Source organism: Elephantulus edwardii, unplaced genomic scaffold (genome assembly GCF_000299155.1).
Source record: "Elephantulus edwardii isolate Elephantulus edwardi_28Jun2011 unplaced genomic scaffold, EleEdw1.0 scaffold00020, whole genome shotgun sequence".
NCBI lineage: Eukaryota > Metazoa > Chordata > Mammalia > Macroscelidea > Macroscelididae > Elephantulus > Elephantulus edwardii.
In genome coordinates, this window is record NW_006399770.1 from 1,454,725 (window position 1) to 1,469,174 (window position 14,450).

General features: G+C 40.0%; 1 protein-coding gene across 2 annotated transcripts in view; it reads right to left on the reverse strand.

Moving 5' to 3' along the window:
* Positions 1 to 5,761: 5,761 nt before the first annotated feature.
* Positions 5,762 to 14,450, reverse strand: part of FNBP1L (formin binding protein 1-like) — a 100,406-nt gene continuing 91,717 nt past the window's right edge. For both annotated transcript variants that reach the window (XM_006882411.1, XM_006882410.1), the window contains 3 exons: positions 13,281 to 13,429; positions 9,331 to 9,489; positions 5,762 to 8,053 (listed from right to left, as the gene is read on the reverse strand). In XM_006882411.1, the coding sequence (XP_006882473.1) occupies positions 8,046 to 8,053; positions 9,331 to 9,489; positions 13,281 to 13,429 (316 nt within the window). In that variant the 3' untranslated portion in view covers positions 5,762 to 8,045. The remainder of the gene's footprint in view (positions 8,054 to 9,330; positions 9,490 to 13,280; positions 13,430 to 14,450) is intronic.

Here is a 14,450-nt window from a genome sequence, read left to right on the forward strand (position 1 = left end):
GGTATAGCAAAAATCTTTCCTCAATCATCAATAATCTCAAATATCTCGTTTAAACAAACAGCTGGTTTGGTGTCACCTGTTGGCCATGGCTGTCCCCAGCTAAATGAAGCCTTCATGATGGAACAAAGTCATCGGGTTACTTTTCCCGTTGATAGCCATCTGTCCTGTCACCCAGAGAGAGGAGCCACACAGCTCACCTTCATCCCACCTTTCTTCCTGCATCAGAAAGCACAGCGCCAACATGTACGTCAAGAGCCAGAAGCAGGTGCTCCCAGCTGGAGGAAAGAGGGTGGAGAAAGGAAGGGGGCAAAAGGAGTGGGGTTTGCAGATTTTCACTGTCACAGCTGGGAACTTGTTTTTGTCTTTCTCACTCTGTAACCAAGACTGTCCCGCACATAAGCCAATTAGAAAACAATACACATTTGTCAGTCTCAGGAATTTGCTGGATGTCAGTTATGATGCAGGGAAGAGGCAGAAGAGGAAAGAAGGATGAATTAAACATCCAAAACTGACAGGTGTGCTGGGACTCATGCTGGGCCTTGTTGGACGGATGCACTCTATGCAGGGAAACAGTATTCTTACAGAGGTGGAACAAGCAGGTTAATGCCAACATGATTCTTCTGTCTGGAAACCAAACGAGGGAGGAGGAACAAGAACAGAGCAATTGTGCTATCACATACCAGAAAACACATCCTTTGGTATTAAGTGGAGTCCCCATTGAGTTCTTCTTATGCCTCTTCAAAATGCACAAGGCAGCACACTCCTCACAACAAAGTTGTCAAACAAAGCAAAATTTTTTAAAAATAAAATCTAAGAAGCCATTATCAATACTGCACCTTGAAGCAATCACCTTGGTCTCCCTTCCAATCTCCCCCACTGGGCTGCTCTTCAGTCCTTGACTTATTTGGGATGAATAAAGATCTTCCTTGGTTCGCCTGCCCAGCCCACTCTCCCACCCCTGGGCCTTATGACACCAGAGAAGATTCCTCAATACTTGAAATAAATAATAATGCATCAACATAAGCCCATCAACTTTATTTCCACTGTTTAAGCCAGAAATTGGCATCACAAAATATCACATATGGTTTCTGAAATAAACCCTATGTACCAACACATATAAACTTAGTTTCACTACTTTTTTTGAGTTACCATTTACCAACTCTCTCTCATTGACATCAAGCCAGAAATGACTCATAGCTGACCCTCCAGGGGATTTTCAGAAGCTGTAAACTACACAAGAGAAGACTGTTGATCTTTCTCCTGTGGAGCAAATGGTAGATTCAAACTACCTGCCTTTGGGTTGGCAGTGCAACTCCTCACCGACTGGGCCACCACAGCTCCCTATTTACCAATAATTATGGAAATATTTCAATTCTTAACATTCAACATGGCAGTACTGCAGTTCCTCGGTGGCATGAACAAAGTTAAGTGCTTGACTACTACCAAAAAGTTAGCAGTTCAACCTCACTCGGGAGACAGGCCGGAGATCTGGTTCCAAATGGTCACAGCCGGGAACCACTCCCTATGGAGTGGACCTACTCCTTAAACAGGGGAGCACTGTGAGTCACAATTGATGCAACCGCAACCAATGAGAACATGGGATATCAGTGTGTCCCGTCTGCCTATCAGCCCTGCTCACAGAGAGGACACCACCAGCTTCACAGAGTTCAAAACCAAGAAAATCTAATCAGGATTCAGAAAAGAGATACACATTGCAGAGGCACAAAGAAAGCAAAATAATAAACCGAACATTGAAGATAATGTTTATACTCTTTGAGGAGAGGGGGAATGGTAGTTTTCTATTGCTTACAATGGATAGGAGACAGGAGATTTATGTCTATTTTATTACTGTTGTTGTTGTTAGGTGCCATCGACTCATAGACAACTCATTGCAACCCTATGGAAAGAAAGGTCTGAGCACTGTTCATAGAGTTTCCGGAGGCAAGCCATTTCAGAAGTGGATGCCACTCCTGCTTCCAAGCTTGTTTTAATTGTAGCTCATGATACACCTATACTTACCTTGTTATGTTGTTGTGGTTGTTGACTGCCATCGAGTGAAGCACAACTCATCGCGACCCTATGAACAAAAGACCTGAAGACTTTCTGTACCTATTGACATTTATAGATTCATAGAGTTTCCAGAAGCATGTTGTTTGGGAAGTGGATGCCACTCCCAGCTCTTCTCATCTAACAAGGTCTTACTCAATCATCTAATTAGTTCTAACCTTAAAAAAAACCACAACAGAAACAAAACAAAAAAACACCCCAATTTCAAACTCATTGGCTTCAAGTCAGCACCCGCTGACAGCACACCATCCAGCAGAGACCATAAATCACACAAGAGATTGCCCGTCTTTCTCCCCTGGAGCAGCGGGTCGATTCTACCACCTGCCTTTGGACATTTAACCTAAAGGAGATTATACTGATGGATCTTTTTAAAATTTCATCTTATTTTAAGCCTAGCACCCAGAGCATCAGGAAACTTTTATGGTATCAACTACAATTGATTAGCATGCCTTCTAGTTTCCTACTTACATTACAGTTTATTAGAAGAAACTTGATGTCAGAGCCATGGTATTTTCTACTAGAAACCATCTGGGTTGACATTCTGCATTTACCAAATCAGTCATCATTTAACTAGTTAGTTTAGTAGGGGCCATCAAGTATGACTCATAGTGATTCTATGAACAAAAGATCTGAACTCTGTCCTGTCTTGCGCCATCCTCACACTTCCTGACACACAAGGGCCCATTTCAGCAGTCATAGCATCAGTCCACCTGGTCGAGAGAATTCCTGTTTTACCAACCCTCCACCCTTCCCAGCTTTGCGTCCCTCTCCAAGGGATAGCACCTCCTAGCAACACACCTAAAGTATGTGAGGCAAATCATCATTCTTGCCTCCCAACAGTCTGTGATTCTATTTGATCCCACTTATATAAGCTCATTGAAACCTGTGTCGTTTCTTTAGCACTTTCCCTGCTTAACCAAAAATCTATCAACAAGTCTTGCGATCCCCCCCCCTTTTATTAATGTTGTTAGGTGCCACTGAGTCAGTCCAACGAACAATAGATCTGAACCTCGCCGTATCCTGCACCGTCCTCACCATCTCTGATAGGCCTGAGACTGTTGTTACAGTCACTGCGCAATCCACCTTGTTGAAGATGCTACTCTCTTTCTCTGACCCTCCACCAGGATGTGTCTGTCCATGGACTAGTTCCTCCTGAAAATATGCCCAAAGTGAGACAAAGTATCCCTCACCATCTTTGCCTCTAAAGAGCACTCAACTTGTACTTCCTTGAAGGCGTATTTTATTCTCTTGGCAGTTTACCATCTTTCCAATACTCTGCCAACACCACACTTAAAAGGCATCAATTCTTCTTTGGTCTCTTTTATTCACTGTCCAATTTTCAGATGCACTGGAACCAATTTGAAACCCGTCTAGGATCAAGTGCATTTCAGTCCTCAAAACTATATCCTTGGTCTTTAACACTTTGAAGAGAGGTCCTTGAGAGCAGATTATCCTGGTGCAACTTTTTTTTTTCTTTAATCCAACTGACTGCTGGTCATGGGTGTCAAGTATGGATTCAAAAAATCATTAACACCTTGGATCTTTCCTCCCTTTCATGACGTTATGTATTGGTCCACTGGTAAAGACTTTTATTTTCTTGATGTTGAGATATAATCCATATTAAAGACTATATATGGTCTTTGATCTTCTGCAGTAAATGCTTCAAGTCCTCTTAACTTTCAGCAAGCAAGGCTTTATCATCTGTATAATGTCACCACTAAGCCAACTGGCAGCATCAGGATGGATGGTGAAGAGATTGAGATTGTTCACAGCTTCAGTTTGCTTGGCTCCACAGTCAACACTCTTTGCACCAGTAGCCAGGAAATTAAAAGGCGCGTTGCCATGGGTAAGTCTGCTGTTAGGGACCTCTCCAAAGTACTGAAGAACAATGGTGTCTCTCTGGAGACTAAGGTGTATCTATCTGATACAGGTCACGGTCTTTGCAATCACTTGTTATGCATCAGAGAGTTGGACAATGACTAGGGAGGATAGAAGAATTGATGCCTCTGAGCTGTGGAGCTGGAGAAGAGTACTGAGAGTACTATGGACTGCTAGGAAAACAAACAGATTCATCCTGGAAAGGGTTAAACCAGGTGGTTCCTTGGAGGCAAGGATTCTGAGGCTCCATCTTACATACTTTGCACATGTTGTAAGGAGAGACCGGTCCTTGGAGAATGACATCTTACTTGGGAAGGTGGAGGGACAGCGCAGGAGGGGAAGGCGCTCTATGAGGTGGATTGATTCAGTGACTGGGGCAATCGGGATGCGAGTGTCAGAGACAGTGCGAATGGCACAGGACAGAGCAGAGTTTAGGGATGTTGTACATAGGCTCGCTATGAGTCGCAAGCGACTCGACGGCACATAACAACAACATAATGCAGTCTGTTGATAAGTCTTCCTCCAGTCCTGATGCCACATCCTTTTCCATATGTTGTTGTTGTTGTCACGTATTGGCAAGTTGGAACTGACCCACAACTGATCCTCCAGTGGGTTTTCAGCAGCAGTCAGTCCCACAGGAAGAGCCCGCCCATCTTTCTCCCAAGGAGCAGCTGGTGGAGTCAAACAGCCTGCCTTTGGGTTGGCACCACAGCTCCTTACCACCAGGCCACCAGAACTCCCTCTTCTTCTTATAGTCCTTTTAATCTTGTTCTAATGATGTTCATCTTCCCTAGCATGTAGACATTCGACTTTCTTGATCTTAGGACAGACAGTGAAAGCCCATCCCATTGTTTTTAAGTTTGCTGATTATATCGTCATTGAGATAAAAAAGTTTACAGAAAACATTAGTTTTCCACTCAACATTTTATGTATTTTGTTTGTTATGCTGGTTGCAATCCCCTGAATGTGACTACACTCTTCCCACTCCCTCCCTGTGGTCTCCATTTCCATGTATCCTTCTTTCCTTTCCCTTCTTATCTTCTGAAATTTGGTTTAGGCAACTGCTTCCCTTTTGGTCATGTACAGTTGATTGTATCAAGGAATACACTCCTCCACAGTGTTACTATTTGCTTTACAGATCTGAATATAGGTTATCTAAAAGTTCAGGGATGGGTTTGGTGCTGATGGGGCATAGATTTCAAGAACTGTAGCCCTTTGCTGTTCAGATTACTCTGATTTTCATCAAGGCATTTGGTTCAAATCCACCAGCTGTTCTGTGAGAAGAGGATGGTCAGTCTCCTCCTTTGTGAATTACAGCCTCTGAAAATCCACAGGAGGTTCAGCTATGGGTTGGTTCCAATTTGACAGCACTCAACAAAAAGAACAAAATGACAGGATAATATGGAAAATATTCTCCTACTATGCTTAGAAATGCCAGGAAGACATGAGTGTTCTCTCCTGACTAATTAGGAACTCAAACACACACAAGAAATGCTGGCCGGCGTGTGGCAGCTAGACGAGAGTATGCAGTACAAGGATAATTCACAAGATGGCGAGAATAAGATGTGAAGGAAAAGTAAATGAACCATTGCTTCTATAGAGCAAAGCTAACAAATCAAAAATAGTAGAAAGGATTTTGTATTTTCTCTCCTTTAAGGAACTTTGAGAGAAACAAGAAATAGAACATTTCCCAAAGTGCTTTGCTGCTGTTTTCACTTCTGGAACATGCCACCTTCTTTGTACTATCTAAAATGGCAAATTCTAGGGCAAAACCAGCATAACAAGAGATAATACACTACACACCTTAGATGACCATTGAAAAGATTGTTTTATTCCATGAAAATATTTTCAACCAAGAACACTATCTTAAACAAAGCATTTAACATTAAGAAATCAACATGTGCACAAAGAGTAAAAATTACTGAAAAAGTAAAGATTTTTCTTGGACAATTCACATATTCAAAATTTAAGAATGATTTAAGAACGATTTAAACTGTGCAAGTACAAATGTCTCTCCTAGTGTAATAACCCATATACAGGCTGCACAATTCCACATGAAGGAACCTGCCTCCTACGGAAGCAAATTCTGCTTTTACAAAAACAAACAGTAGCTTGAAAAGAACAGTTAGTCCTTACAAGAAAGCCTTAAACTTTGCCCTCTGTGGCTGTTAGCCAAAAAAATACAAGCACTTTATGCTTTGTACAGAAGACAAACACAGCCAGATCACATTTCCTCCTCACTGCTAACCTTTAAAATAAAAATAGCACTAGATTTTAAAACTACTTCACGTAGTCTGTCAGTATTGAATAATGTCACATTATATAAATAACCCTGTAACGAGATTCAAAATCTAAACATTATCGTTTATTAGCCTCAAAGGTAATACACTCTGTCAGCTGTGTAACAGTAGCATACTTGATCTTATGAAGGCATTAACTTTCACACAATTGTCATTCAGCTTTAGTATAACTGGTAATACAATTCAAATAACACTGGGGGGAAATGATTAAAGGAGTCACACAGCTTCTAAAATATTGCTTAAAATCCAATAGTACACAGACAATTTCACGTGCTCTCTCCCCCTTCAAAACAGTAAAGAACCAAATTCATGAAGCTTCAGAGGTACAAATAACCCATCCCTCCCTCCCCCATCCCTCTAGAACAACATCACTAAGAAATTAGTTAGGATACAAGTCTAACAGAATCACAAATGCGAGGCAGAACAAGAGGAGCAATAAAGAGCACTAACAACAATTATATTTACAAGTATAAACATACAGAAATTTCCATTTTACAATTAAAAGTGCACATAGATCATTACAAAGTTTCACTAAATTTTATCTTGTTCAAACAAAAGTATCACTTGGAAATAGACTATCATTGTTAATAATCAAATGAGGACTTTATCACCCCAAACTAAAAGATAAAGGGGAGGATGCATAAAACTTCTTTTAAAAACACGGAGTAAAGGAAAATGGACTTGGACATGTCTTGAGTTTGATGCATAAATTTGAAGATGCACCATCACACACGGTAGAGCTCTCAAAGCCACCTACTGAGGCTGTGGCGGCAGCTGCACTGCCGAGCTAAGGGAGGTTGCACTGCGCTGACACGTAAGCCCTTTGTGGGATACTGTAGTGGTAGTGTTGGCAATCAACAGATTTAGGCACTCGAGTTTAAGGCAGCATTTGAATGGAAGCAGCTGACTTTTCAAAACAGTCCTTTGTCTTGAGGTGGTGAGTTTCTTCTGTCTATTATGCCAGGATGTCAGTGCTGACTATAGATCTTCCCAGACTGAGGTGTTGAAGATAGATGACATTTCAAAGAGTTCTTTCAATTGGGCTGTAGGCTAGAGCAGAGATGTTTTCCTTTTCTTATCATAAATACTTCAGGTTCATAGACTACTTCTTCATAATGCCAAAACTGGAATGTTTGCAGTGGGGAAGTTATAGCAGCATACACAAATACTAGGATGGAAACATTAGTGCTGAGGATGTTCTGACAAAGTGATTTGTACTACAAATGTAAAACAAAACAAAGGCATTGACAAGAACAAGGGATTATAAAGACATGCCTGAAATCTAGCCCAGTCACTCTAGACATGCAACAGGATGTTAAGCGAGCACGGAGGTGGCGCAGGCAGACACTGACAAATGGCAAGGATTCTAACAGACAATGAATCTAGACGCCAATTAAACCAGAGCTGGGATGGACACAGTCCTGCTGGGACAGCCAAATGTAAGACAAGGTTAATGACAGCTCTGCATTCTTTCTAATTTGGACATCAGTAAAATATACATGGGGGGAAAGGTCAGTCGGCCTTTTTTCCCCTCCCTTTTCCTTTTGAATGAATAATTGTGAACTAAGGATTTAAGGACTGGTATTACAAAGTTGTTGTTATTGTTGTTTTTTTTAAAAAAAACCCAACAATATATGGAAATGCTAATGAAGTTAGTAAAAAAAAAAATCATGTCTGCATGCACTCATGCAACTTGCTTTTCTCACTCTTTTTGGGCCTGAAAATTCTAATACCCTCCCCCCAAAAAGCAGCTGCATGTAACCTCCTTCAACATCTTGCCCATTTCCTCAGAAACCCTCTTCAGGAACCTGCAGTCCAGGAGGAAAAAGAAAAGAACAATTACTGAAGACCTTTGGTAAGACCAAAAGGGGTGTTCAGTTAAAGTGTCTGTTCCAAATGTGTCTACAATTATATTACAGCCAGCTACTGAACACCAAAAAAATTTGGACCATACGCAAAATCAAGGAACAGTCTCTTATCTGTTTTCTCACCTTATTTCTCCACACAACTAACTCCGGATGTTATCACACACTATTGGCACTGTACAATCCTTGAGTTAAAATAGTGGAACTGGTTGTACAGTAGTTTGCAATCAATTCTTGTTGAAGTTAGTTAGAAGAAAAAATAATCTATCCTAGTAACAGATGATTCCGTTAAAATGAGAAAAAGCCCTATATGGTGATACCAGAAATCTTCATCTCAATTCAGTCGAGTTGTTTTGCTTTTTAAAAGAAAATTTTTGCCAATTCTTCCCCTCCACTCAAGATCTTCTCTATCTATGTATAACTGCTAAATATCACTCAAGTGATATTTTCCCAAAAGACATTATCAAGAAACTACGAACATAAGATTAATTTAGAAGGAAGTTTATACATTGCTGAAAATTATTAGACCAGGCTGACTTTTATTCTGCAGGTCTCTTGTTTAACACGTTGCCGCACACTTAAACTGACAACCGTGTTTAGGAACACATTTTTTTGCCGTCATTTGTGGCAACGTGTTAATATACTAATTAAATAGATTATGTGCTAGGTACTTGCTTTCTTCCTTGAAAAAAAGGAAATGAAAATGGGAAGGAATTGTTATTAAATTATTTTAATCAACTATTCATTTTCTTCCTGGAAAGTATAGTTACAAATCCAAACTCAGAAGAAACCACTCTTGAGAATTAGCTTTTCCACAGTATTTCAGAGCAGTTGTATTTATCTGTGTTCATTATAGTCACTGTTTTCTGAGGCAAAAGCAGAGAAAATTTTCTATCTATGAATAGACCAAAGTCTATTATCTAAGCCAGGAAAAGACAAATCCTTGACACAGACTTAAGCAGGACATAAAGCAAAAGGCATCAATTAAGCTTCACACCGACATCACTCAAATGGTAAAACATCACGAGAACATTTTCTTGTCACACAGTCACATCTCTAAGATCAAGTCTAGACTGAGCTCACATAGTGAACAAGAAATCTTGGATACCCTTTAAGTTTTTTTTGTCCAATCTGTTGACTGTGCTTTCATTTTATGTTATTTCTCTTATGTCACACACAGCACAGAGCTGCCCACTGAGTTTAGATATAAGTTACTGCACCTTTACTGTTTTTCTCTAGAGTTACATCTATGTATGATGTAGGGACGTAGCCTTCTTCACCGTTCTGTCTCCGAGCTCGTGTCCATCCATCACCTTTGTCTTCCTCAATAATGTACAGGACTTCACCTTCTTTCATTGCCAGAGTGCCTTCATTGTGTCCTACATGAGAGGTTCAAGCATAATTTGCAGAGTAATAATTTTAAATAAAAGTTACAAAGGCAACACAAAATACCATGATAAACTATCAAATTTAACTTTATCTATAATCATAAACCCAGTGACTTTCAGTAATATCTGTAGAATACTCTGTACTTTATCCAACACTTCATATACACTGTATTTCATCTGAGCTACACAGAAACCTTTGAGGTTGATAAGTAGTATCACCCTCACGTTCCTGGGGAGAGAGATGAGACAGTCGGCTTCCATAGTGATTTCCAGTCTTGGCATCCCCATGAAGCAGTTCTGCTCTGTCTTCCAAAGTCACTAAGAACTAGAATAGACCTGGCAGCAATGGGCTCATGTAACTGGTGAAGTAACCGAGTCACAGTGATGTTACACAAGTTATAGAAATATTTTAATGCCTTTTTCATTATTCCAATTCTTTCCCTACATTTGAATAGTGAGGTATGGATGAGCAGAATAGTGACAACAGCTAAGAATGGGGTGGGGGGGAGAAGAGAGAATATGGTTTGGGAAAAGACTTTAAAGAATAATACCATTCAGCCTGGTAATGACGGAAACAGAAGGTCACAGCAAAAGATAGAAACATTTTTCAAAATCCCATCAACCCCAGGACCTGACTTTTATTATTCCAAATGACTCTCAGTCTTTTTAGGATTAATAATTTACTTAGCTGAATCTTAAGTTAACATATGCTAAATTTCCAGAATGAAGAGTAATTAATGACTTTATTTAATTTAAAATCCAATTCAATGGATCTTGGGGAAGAACTTTAAATTAGAAATCATTTTATCATTTATTTGTGAAAGCATTCTTCCGCCATTTTGTGAGTTAAGGAAACTGGAAGGGATTTTTCAGAGTCTGAAAGAGGGGAGGATGACTAAAAAATCTAGAGTAGAGAACTACTTCTCGGTCACGGGGTTTGTTTGCCAGCTGTATCAAAGAAAAGGATGGCACAACCAGAAGCTATCACATTTTCCTTCTCACTCTCAAGGTGGCCTAGAGTCTGGATAAGGTGGTGGCATTCAACTATGCCATCCACTCTGTACTTGCATCAAGGTATACCACAAGAGAGGGCATTAACTGACAACTACCAGCCTTCCATTTACCGAGCGAGGATACATGTGTAGACTGTTTTATTGAGTACAGTCATTTGTAAGTTCTCTAGTAGAAATTCTGTTATCAAATTATCAGCCAAAGCTGATAATTAAATAATAATCTGTTAGTCTCCTAACATTGATAATATAATTTTCTTTCAACTTCTTGTATGGAAGAAAAGAAAAATTGTCTATAAATGTAGTACAGTTGAAACTAAAGTATTGATCTTTAATGAACAACACTAAAGGGATTAAGTCAAGATAATATTTAGACTTTAAGAAATGTTATCAAAAATATTAAGCAAATCAAATATGAGTGAGAGAAAGGGACTATACCCATGATCACAAATAAATCTGGAAGATATATCACATACAACTCTCTGCACCTCAATGCCATCAAACTGGAACCAACTTACACCTGACCCTCCAGTAGGTGACATAAAGCACACGGGAGGGGCCTGCCTATCTTTGTCCCTCCAAGTAGTTACTGGTGAATTCAAGCCTCTGGAGAGGCTGCCCTGCTAACCCAAAGGCTACAGGTCTCCAGTGACTCTATCAACAGCTCTGCAGAAAAAAGATGGGTAGTTTCTTCTCATCCTGTTTTATAGTCTCAAACACCTGATAAAGGGTCACTAGCAGTTGCAAAGGCAGCTCTCGTGGCCTAGATGTTAGGGTGTTGTGTTGTCAGCACAAAGGCAGATAGTTCAAATCCACCAGCTGCTCTGAGGGAGTAAGAGAGGCAATCTCCTCCTGTACAATTTACCTCTTCCAAAAAACTGCTGAAGGATCAGGTATGACTAGGTTCCAACACAATAGCAATGAATGAGTGAGTGACAGCAAAGCTCAAAAGAAGCAAAGTTAAATATTTTTTAAAGATAATAAAATACCCTGAGGGGATGAGCTGCCAGTCATGGGGCCTCAGGACCACATGCTTGGTTATCAAGGTCAATCAGTGTAACATGGCCCATAAAGACAATGTCCTGCATTCTATATTGATAAGTAGTGACTAAGGTCTTAAAAGCTAGCAAGCCACCACAACAAGATAAAGGTAAATAATCGAGTTGAAAAATGGGCACAGGATATGAATAAACACTTAATCAAAGAAGACATTCAGATGGCAAATAAGCACATGAAGAAATGTTCAGAATCCCTAGCTCTAAGAGAGATGCAAATTATAACAACTATGAGATATCATCTCACCCCAGTAAGAACAGCAAAATTTAACAGCAAGCAACAAATGCTGGCGAGGTAGTGGAGAAACTGGAAGCCTTATTCACTGTTGGTGGGAGTGTAAAATGGTCCAACCACTGTGGAAGGCAGTATGGAGCTTTCTCAAAAAGTTGCAAATAGAGACACCATTTGACCCAGCAATTCTACTACTGGGAATATACCCCAAAGAGACCATAACTGCCACCCAAGCAGATATATGCACACCCATGGTTATTGCAGATGTGTTCACAATAGGAAGGAGTTGGAAACAACCTACGTGCCCATCAACAAACGAATGGATAAAGAAGCTCTGGTATAATCACATAATGGAATACTACGCTGCATTGAAAAACAAGGAACTCATGAACTATTATACAAAATGGATGACCCAGGAGGACATTATGCTGAGTGAAATATCTCAGTCACAGAAGGACAAATACTACAAGGTGCCACTGTTGTAAAACAGGACTGACATGGGGGCTGTGGGGAGACTAAGAAAGATGAGTTAAATAATGTGTACTGCATTGAAACAAATGAGGGTGAAAACTGTTTAAAAGGGATATGTGATTAGGTATTTTTGTCATGACAGGAGTCCAGAACGAAGGCTGCATAGTGGAGTGGACCTGGGGGGAGGGATTGTAAAACAATGAAAGAATTTTTCTTTTACTTTTGCAAGAGGGGAGTGTACTGGAGGGGAGGGTTAGGAGGGAAGAAAAGTGCAACAATGAATGAATGGAAACCCAAAGTCTCTGTAAATTTTCATTGAAATTAAGAATAAAAAAATTGAAAGAAAAAAAAAGCTAGCAAGCAGCCACCTAAGGTCTCTATCTGTCTGGAACAAAGAACAATAAAGGAAATCAAAGACACAGAAACAACTAGTGCATAACATTAACAGATCTCACATTTCTCAACTGCCATGACTCTGAGATCAGAAGAACTAGATGGTACCTGGCTACCACTGCTGACCAATCTGATAGGGATCACAATAGTGGGGAACTAGATAGAGTGGGAGATAAAGGTAAATGGAACTCAAAATTATTAAAGTGGTCAGTGTTACTGTTCTGACAGAGAGTAGATAAATCCCCCAAACTACAGCCTGTAGCCACTCTTAACTCGCCTCTGAGGCACAAACTGCAGCCAGACACAAGACAGATCCAATAAGGTGAACAGTAACACTAAAGAATTACCCAGTCCTTAAAACAATCAACCATGTAAGATCAAAAGGGCAGCATTTGCTCAGGGATAAAGCTGGATGGTCAAACAGGAAAAGACAGAAAGACTGATGGAAACAAGAACCACTGAAAGGTGATGGGACAAGTGATGCTCCAATGTCGGGAATGAAATCAATGCCATTAAAGAAAATATATATGAATGATTGAATAGAATAGCAATATGTGCTGTAAATTTTCACTCTGTCACAATTAAATAGTTGAGGGGGTGAAGAAGGCAAGAAAATCATACCGTCAAAAGGGTAGATAGCTTTACAGTGTCCAATAGCAGGCAAGGGGTCATCATCTTCAAATTCATCATCAAACTCACTGTGGTGACCATGCTGTTGTGGTGGCCCACGAACCTCCTGGTTTGCATCATCAGTGTAACTTCCTTCAGGACTATAAAAGAGAAAATCATCTCTGATCAAGAGACTATAAAAGAGAAAATTATTTCTGATCAAGTATCACTCATGTAAAAAATCACTGCTAGCTAAAGTTCCCAAATACCTTTCAAGTTTTGTCAATGTAAAATAAGGTTGCTTATTTTTCTCCTGTTCTATACTTGCCAATCTACTGTGGCAAATCAAGTTCATTTTTTCTATGCTCTTTGAAACTAATTTTCTTAAAATATAAAAAAGAAAAACGTCCATCTTGATGTTTAACACAGAGTCAGAACCAACTCATAGTTGACCCTACAGCAGGTTTTCAGAGGCAGGTTGGAGACTGCTTATTTTTCTCTCACGGAGCAGCTAAAGGATACAAACCACATGCTAAAGTACCTTGTTGAACAGAATCTGACAACACTATATGCTTGACAAATGTTAGCTCCTCTCTCCTTTTCTTCTCTTCTATTCCTTTTCTAGTATTAAATACCTCCAGTATTTCAAGAGGTATTACATACTAGAATTGCCATTTGATGAAAGCTAGAGTAAAAGGATCTAATCTCTCTGGCTTGTGTTATGTAAGCATTATATATATTTATATATATGTATGTATGTATGTGTGTGTTGTTATGTGCCATCGAGTTGCATGCGACTCATAGAGACCCTATGTACAACAGCCCTAAACCCTGCTCTATCCTGTGTCACTCTGACTGTCTGACACACTTATCCCCATTACCCAGTCACTGAAACAATCCACCTCATAGAGGGTCTTCCTCACCTGTGCTCTCCCTCCACCTTCCCAAGCATGACATTCCTCTCTAAGGAATGAACCATCCTTACAACATGTCCAAAGTATGTCAGATGAAGTTTCAGAATCCTTGCCTCCAAGAAACAACCTGGTTTAACCCTCTCCAGAATAAACCTGTTCGTTCACTTAGCAGTCCATAGTATATTCAATACTCTTCTCCAGCACCACAGCTCAAAGGTAGCAGTTCTTCTATCCTCCCTAGTCATTGTCCAAATCTCTGATTTTATTT